The sequence below is a fragment of the Penaeus japonicus genome, unplaced genomic scaffold, assembly GCF_977035675.1.
Source record: "Penaeus japonicus unplaced genomic scaffold, GWHDUDI00000001_assembly GWHDUDI00000034, whole genome shotgun sequence".
Taxonomy (NCBI): domain Eukaryota; kingdom Metazoa; phylum Arthropoda; class Malacostraca; order Decapoda; family Penaeidae; genus Penaeus; species Penaeus japonicus.
In genome coordinates this window covers 7,856,472-7,866,471 of record NW_028234436.1, presented here as the reverse complement: position 1 = coordinate 7,866,471, position 10,000 = coordinate 7,856,472, and the positions used below count along the sequence as shown (strand labels likewise).

General features: G+C 35.9%; 1 protein-coding gene across 1 annotated transcript in view; it reads left to right on the top strand.

Annotated features, from left to right (window-relative positions):
• Vinc (vinculin) overlaps positions 1 to 10,000 on the top strand; it is a 59,826-nt gene that overhangs the window by 24,434 nt on the left and 25,392 nt on the right. The window contains exon 3 of the mRNA XM_086530992.1: positions 9,811 to 9,958. Within this exon, the coding sequence (XP_086387118.1) occupies positions 9,811 to 9,958 (148 nt within the window). The remainder of the gene's footprint in view (positions 1 to 9,810; positions 9,959 to 10,000) is intronic.

The window sequence follows — 10,000 nt, the reverse complement described above, 5'->3', positions numbered from 1 at the left end:
TCTCTCTCTCTCTCCCTCTCTCCCGCTTCCCTATATCTCTCTCTTCCCGTTCTCCTCTCTCTCTCTCCTCTTCTCTCTCTCTCTCTCTCCTTCTCGCTCCTTCTCGCTCCTCTACCTCTTCTCCGTCTTCCTCTCTTTCTCTCTCCTCCCTCTCCTCTCCTCATCTCATACTCTCTCCTCTCCTCTCTCTTCCTCTCTCCTTCTCTCTCTTCTCTCTCCTCGTCTTCTCTCTCTCCTCCTACTCTCTCTCGGCTCCACTCTCTCGCTCTCTTCCTCTATCTATAGCTCTCGCCTCTCCCTCACATACCTAACTCCCTCCCCTAATCCTAATACCTCAGCCTCTCGCGCCTCCCTCCCTCTCTCCCCCTCCCTCTCTCCTCCTCCCTCTCTCCTCTTCCCTCTCTCCTCTTTCCTCTCCTCTTCTCTTCTTTTCTTCTCTCTCCTTCTCTCTCTCTCTTGCTCTCTCTCTCTCTCTCTCTCTCTCTCTCTCTCTCTCTCTCTCTCTCCCCCCTCCCCCCTTCCCCCCTCCCCCCCTCTCCTCCCCCCTCTCCTCCCTCCCCCTCCCCCCCCCTCTCTCTCTCTCTCTCTCTCTCTCTCTCTCTCTCTCTCTCTCTCTCTCTCTCTCTCTCTCTCCCTCATTCTCTCTCTTTCTCTCATTCTCTCTCTTTCTCTCATTCTTGGGATTGTTGAAGGCTCTGGTAAAGTCAAGTAGTATGACGTCTTGTACAGGCACTCGCAGATGCAGCCGCAGACTCAGAGCTGTCATTTTATATTTCCTTGGGAGGGGCAAGCTATGTCTGTGGCCGGGTTCCCAGAGCTGATTGCGAGCGCGGCGAGTCTTATCAACGAATTGTTCAAATAGTTTTTTTTTTTTTTTAATAAACTCCGGTAGGCCCTGGTACATTCCATTTTCAATCACTGTTTAAAACTTTTTAACGAATATATCAATAGTTTTGCCAATAGTAGAAGGGGCACATATTGTTCTGTTTTCTTTAAGATATGACAATTTAACTAGTTCTAGTTAACTAGTTTTTTCTTCAGAGATATCCATCTTCGATGTGGTATATACCGTAACTCAATCAACGAAATGTCGTGTCAAATATTAATAGTAAATAGAGAATGCAGTAAAAGTTGCTACCTGGGTCAGCTTCGTACCCGTCGCCTTCCAGGCAAGACCTCCGACGGTCGCTTAATCTTTATTCTACTACCAACGTTGTTTTACTCTTTTTCAAGAATGAATCACTGAAGCACATCGTTTGTTTCCTAGCTCCAACCAGTCATTGTTAGGTCTCTTGAACAATCAAGCGAGAGCACATGTACATGCGAGCACAAACATGCAAATGCAAAAAGCAACACATACATGCATAAATGTACACGAATGAAATCAGATGCACATACATGCAAACAGATGTACATGCATGCAATAGATGTACACGAATGAAATCAGATGTATATGTATATGCATGCAAACATGCACTCACGAACACACACACACATACACGCACACGCACACGCACACGCACACACAGACGCACGTACACAGACGTACGCACACAGACGCACGCACACAGACGCACGCACGCACACACACACACACACACACACACACACACACACACACACACACACACACACACACACACACACACACACACACACACCACTGCACAACACACAACACTCACAACTCACTACACACAACACACGACACACAACACACAACACACACACCAACACACAAACACACAACACACAACACACAAACCACACAGCACACAAAAACAACAGACAAAACCCCACACAACACCTCATATACACAAACAATACATATACACACATCATACAACACATCATAACCACCCCACAACACACAAACACCCATACACGTACATATACACACACATACATATACACAACATTTCATATCCCCACACATATACACAAAACATATACACACATATACACAAACAAAATATACACACAAACCCTATACACATATACATATTACACACATACAAAAATACACACATATCATACATCTAACATACATACACACATACATACATACACACTCATACATTCAAACATACAATACAGATATACATACATACATACATACAAACATACATACATACATACATACATACACACATACTACATACACACATAAATACATACACACATACCCTACACACACACATACATACAAACACAATACACACAGAGAGACAAAACACACATACACACACCCCACCCTACACAAAATACCAGAAAATAATATATAATATAAAATTTGGTATTTATATAAATATAATATATATGTATAAAGATATATAATATACATAAAGTATATATATAGTATATCCAATATATATATGTATTATATATTACACATATATAAGTAATATAAATATATATGTATTTATTATATATAGTGTGTATTTATATATATAATATATATGTATTATAATATGATATTTTTATGTACATATAATAGTATAAAATAATTTTATGATAAAAAGATTAGTAAATATGATAATATGATAAATACAAATTTATTATTTTTTATACATACAAATATCATTTCAATGTTTTAAAATAATATATATTATATATATATTTTATATATATAATAAAAATATAAAATTATATATATTTTTAAATTTTAATATTATATACATCTACATATTATTATATATATACTAATAATATAAATTTTATATATAGATATTGATTTATAATTATAAAATTTTTAACCAAACACACACACAAACACACATACACAAAACACACAAAACACCAAACACACACACAAACACAAACACATATATACAACACACACACAACAAAACAACACAATAACACAAAAAACACACACACACAAATATAAACACACACCACACACACACAACACACAAACAAAAAAACACACAACACAACACACACAATATAAACAAACACACACACACACAACCAATATATACAACAAATACATATATATACACACACACACACCAACATAAAACACACACAAACACTAACTACAAACACACCCAAACACACACACTTCACAAACCAAAACACACACCAACACACATTCATACACACAAATAACCACAAAACCCACTCACACATTACACACACAAACACACACCAACAACCACACACACTGAACATAAAACACAACCAACCACCACAACACACACCACACACAAAACCCAAACATAACACAACACACAAAACCACACCAAACACAACTCACCCAAACCCCACCACACCCACACAAAATACACATATACACCCACACATACACATCACACACCCACACATACACACAACCCACACACAAAACAAACAAAACACACACCAACCTAACAAATACCAATACCACAACACACTCAAACATACACACACACAACATCACAATATCACACACACAACACACACAAACAATCACCACAAAAAACAAAAACACACACACCACACACCATACACACACACAAAACACACAACACCCACACAACAACACATCACCCACACATACCAATGCTCACAAACACACCACACAACACACACACACACACAACCACACACCCAAACACACACACAACATAAATATATTATATACACTATATATTACCCATATACATACACACACACAACAGCACACACACAAACACACCAACACACACATACACACATACACAACACACACACACACATACACCACACCCTACACACACACACAAACACAATAAACACACACCCCATACCCACACACCACACACACACACCCAACCCACACCACACACAACACACACACACACACACAAACACACACACAAACACCAACACACACACATACACAACACATACACACACAAAACACACACACACACAAACACACACACACACACAACACACACACAACACACATCAACAACACATATATACACAACCCCACACATAAAAACACACACACACACACACACACACACACCCACACAACACCCAACACACACAACCCCACAACACACTCACTACATCACACTCATACACACACACACCACACACACCAACAACTCACACACACACCACACACCCCCACACACACAACACAAACACACACACATACACACACATACATATCACACACATACCACATATAAATACACACACCACCCACACCCCACCCTCCCAACACACCCCCCACACCCACACACACACACACCCCCCACCCCCCCACCACACCACACACACACACACAAACCACACAAACACCCCACAACACCCATTACACACACATACATACATACCACACACCCCACCCACACACACAAACACACCTACACACAACACACCCACACACCACCACAACAAAACACACACATACACACATAAATACACACCATATACCACCAAACAACACAACCCACACACCCAAACATCACACAACCACAAACCCACACACCACACACACACACAACAACCACACACAATACACACACACACATCACACACTAAAACACTACAACAACAACCTCTGACCCCCCCACCTATACCCACACATTCATCTACACCCACACAACACACACAAACAACTCAAACACAAACACACACTCACAAACACACACACAACACTAACAACACACACCACAACAACCCTAGTCACAACACACACATACAACACACACACATAACAACACACACACACACACAACACAACATACAACACACACACACACACACACACACACACGAACACACACACCCCACCATCACAACACACACACAAAAACACACACACACACAAACATACAAACACACACGTACACAACACACATATCGCCACACATCACTCCTCCCCACACACCTCCCACTCTCACTAAACCATCTTAACACAAAACTACACTCTCTACAAACACCCCACACCCCCCCACACCCCCCACCCAAATACCCCCACAACACAATTTACCCCCCACATATACACACACCCAAATTTACAAATCCTAACCACAATTCCCCCCCATACACCCCCCCCCCCCCCCCCCCAACCAACATACACCAACACACACACAACACACACCCACAAAACATACACCCCCCCCACACCCACCCCACACCACAAACAACACACACACACACATACACACACACACACACAACACACCACATACAACCTACCCACACAACACACACACAAACACACAACACACACACCCACCACATCACACACAACATAAACACACACCACACAAACCACACACACCACACACACCACACACCCATACACACCAACACCTCACACACAACACACCAACACACACCACACAACACACACACGCACAACACACACAACACACACCCCCACACACACACACACAGTCCACAACACCCCCCCAAACACAACCACACACCCACACACACTCACATACAACACACACACACCACACAAACACCCACACACACACACACACAAAAAACACCCCAACACACCACACACACACACACAACTATACTACAAAAACAATCAACACACACACACACACACACACAAACAACCCACACCCCCCACACACAACACACCCACACACACCACACACAACCACACACACACACCACACACACCCACACAACAAACACACACACACAAACACACACTCATACACACACACACCACCACAACACAAACATACATCCAACACCCAAACATACACAACACAACACACATTACACACCCACCCACACAAACACCCACACCCCCCCCCCCCTCCCCACACACATACACATACACACACATATCATATACCCCCACCCCTCACACACACACACACACACACACAAACCACACACACCACACACACACACACAACACACACACACACCACACAACCACACAAAACCCCCACACACACATTACCACACATACATACATATCACCACACACACACCACCCACCCCACTAACACAACACACACACACACTAACACACAACAACACACCACACCACACGCACACAACCACACACCCACAACACAACATCCACACAACAACACACACACACACACACACACACGCCCCCACACACCATACACAACACACACATAAATCAACACCCCTTAAACCACCACACACACAACACACTCCTATCCCCCATTTTAACTAACCCCCCCCAAACCCAACCCAAACCCACAACCCCCACCTTTAACACCAACAAACCCCCCCCCACAAAAAAAAAAAAAAAAAAAAAACCCCCCCCCACCCCCCGGGCCCCAAACCCACACCCCAACTCAACCAACACACAAAAGCACAAATAAAAACACAAAAAAACCCCCATAACAAACAAACAAAACCACCCCAAACAACTAACAAAAATCAAAAAAACACCGGCAAACAATAACCACACATCACACCAACACACCACACCCAGACCAAAGACACACCCCCACCCAGCCCCACACCCTACATCCAGGACAACACAACACCACCAAAGACCATTCCACAACCCCCCCGGCACAAAAACCACAGCTCATTATTTCCTTTATTACTCAATGTGATGAATTTTTTGCAGTTTATGGGAGGACAAAAGACAACTTTATTTTTTCGTATTTTTGTGCTGTCATGAACGAATACGAAACATATAACCACCTACAATAAAGATAACAAGAAGAGGTAGAGAAGAGGAATGAAACCTGTGCTTGTGACTGTGAGTGCCACAATGAAAGGCATCCATATTGGCACAGGAGCACATTTTAGACACTGGGTATGGATTGAGTCACCTTCCTCTTCTCGTTCTGCCTGCACATCCTTCATCGGCGGTAGTTTTGAGCAAGGGTTCATCAACTTAGTGTGTGCCATCGCTATATAGAGACCGTGGATGGGTGCCATTCAAGGCTCTCTCTCCTGCTGGTGCTAGGAAAAAGTGGTGCCATCTAGGTTTTGGACGTTAAGCTAGCACGGTATTATGGTAATTATAGTAATTATGACTGCAGTAGCCATCATCACTCATTCCATTTTCATAGCACAATAAAATAGCATAGTATTCCAAAATCCCCGAACGCCATGTACGTCATGACGCCCGTCGTCAGGCCAAAGCTCCTACGTCATGTATGTCATGACACCCGTACGCAGTGGGTTAATATATATATGATATATGTACATATGTATGTATATATATATGTATGTATGTATATATATGTATATAATATAAGTATGTATATATATATGTATATATATATGTATATATGTATATATGTATATATATATGTATGTATGTATAATATATGTATATATAATATTTATAGATATACATATATATATATATACACATATGTATACATATATATACATATATATATATAGTATATATACATATATATAATATATATTATATATATATCATATAATATATATATATATAATATATATATATATACATATATTATATATATATAAATATATATATATATATAATATAATATATATATACATATATACAATATACATATATATACATATACATATACATATACATATACATACATACATATATATATGTTTATATAAATATATATTTGTATAAATAAAATATATATATAATTATATATAGATATATATATGAATATTTATAGATATACATATGTATAGAGAGAGAGATTTATATAAATGAATATATATTTATAAGATTTAATATATGTATATAAATATATAGATATATAGATATATAAATATATAGATAGAAATTTATCTATCTATATATATATATATATATATATATATATATATAATATAATATATAATATATTATATATTATATTATACATACATACATATAGTTATATGTATATATATATATACATACATAATAGTTTCTATGTATATATTTATAATTGTATCTTTGGCTTAATTTTATATATATTTATTTATAGTATTTATTTGTTTATTATATTTATTTTTATTTATTTATAGATGAATAAATAAATAATTAAATAAATAAATATATACATATATTCTAACTGATGTAGATTATTTGTAATTGAATTAGATATATGGATTTATATATATATGATTTATTTCATTACTATACTAGATACTGACTATACAATATAAAATATACATATACATTATACATTATACTTATACTTATACATATTCATATACATAGTATTATATATATATATATATATTTATATATATTATATATATCTTCTATATATCATAGATATATATATACTAATTACTATATATATATATTATATATATATATACTATTAATATATATTTTTATATTTTTATATTATATGTATACATAATTTAGACATATATATATTTTTTTATATATATATATTTATTTAGGTATATTTATATTATATATTTATAAATATATATGATATATATATTTATAGATATATTTATTTATATATATATATATATATATAAAACATATATATTGTATATAAATAAATATATATATATATAAATGATATATATATACATATATATGTATATATATATCGATATAGATATAGATATATATCTTGATATACGTGATATATATATTTATATATATATATATATATATATATATATTTATATATATATATATATATAAATATGTATATATATAGTTATAGATATAGATATAGATATAAATCTTGATATTCTTGATATATACATTTATATATATACATATGTATATATATCTATATATATATGTATATATATATATATTTGTATATATTCATATATATATATATATATATATAATGTACATTTATATATTAAATATTTTGATATAAGATGAAACCCAAAAATGAATTGGAAAATTTAAGTTATTTCCAGAAGAACATGAATTAGTTTAATGGATAATATTTGAGCTTATATATACTGAAATGAAAGTGAATATTTTCTGACTTCCTGTCAGAAACCCAAAACAAAATGCAGTGAAACCAAAAGAGTAAAAAATTCTACAGTCTAATTAACCTAACAACTTAAGTTACAAAATCTGGCCATCCACATGGTGTACATGATACAATTCAAATGTACTTGAAAATTGATTTTGTTCTTTAAGAATATGTTTTTGCACATATGCAGATGTTTTTACATATGGCTCCTTAACTCCTTACTGCTATATTGCAATCACTCCAAACAAAAGCAAATGCTATAAATTGCAGTAATCAGATTAATGATGTTTATATTCTGGATTCGTATTAGCATACTGTGTATAATGATCCTCTGCTTTTTTTGTATGTGGTCATATCCCTGCTTTGATACAGTTTGGCTTGTATATGAAGTGAATAGTATACCATGATGCCTTTTTATGATTTTTTTCTCAGAAATTTGATTAACTGATTTTTTTGTGGAAATTAGAAATATGATATTTGATAAGTAAAAAGGTAATACTCATTAATCAGTTAATACTGTCATTGTATTAGTTAATATTTCACGGTATAGCATGTGTAAGTCACTGGTTGCATATTTCCAAAACAAAGACAATTTGCAACTTAGAGAAAAGGCAGCACTTGTCACTACCACCATTTTTTGTTAGAAGTGATGCGAACTGTTTGTGTAACTTCAACCGAGATAACATGTCATGTTATGGAAAAGTCCTTGAATGAAAAGAGCCTTTACCCCCTAGAAACTAATGTGTACAAGCAGATGTGAATTTATATATCATACAATTGTACCTTAATTTTATGTGATGCTCTCATTCCTTATGCTATCTGCTGTCAACTTTTCTATTTTATATATTGTATATCCTACCCCATATCAAATGAATTGCTTAGTTTAAAAATTTCTCTCTCCTTACAGGTTGGAAGAGAGACCATTAATAGCAGTGATGACCCCATTTTGAAACAAGATATGCCAGCAGCCCTGAACCGAGTGGAAAGTGCAGCCAAATTATTAGAGGAAGCATCATCTTTGCTAAAAGCTGATCCATATTCACAACCAGCAAGGTAATAGCTTCCCACTTATTTTATTTTTATGTCTGGAATAAAAA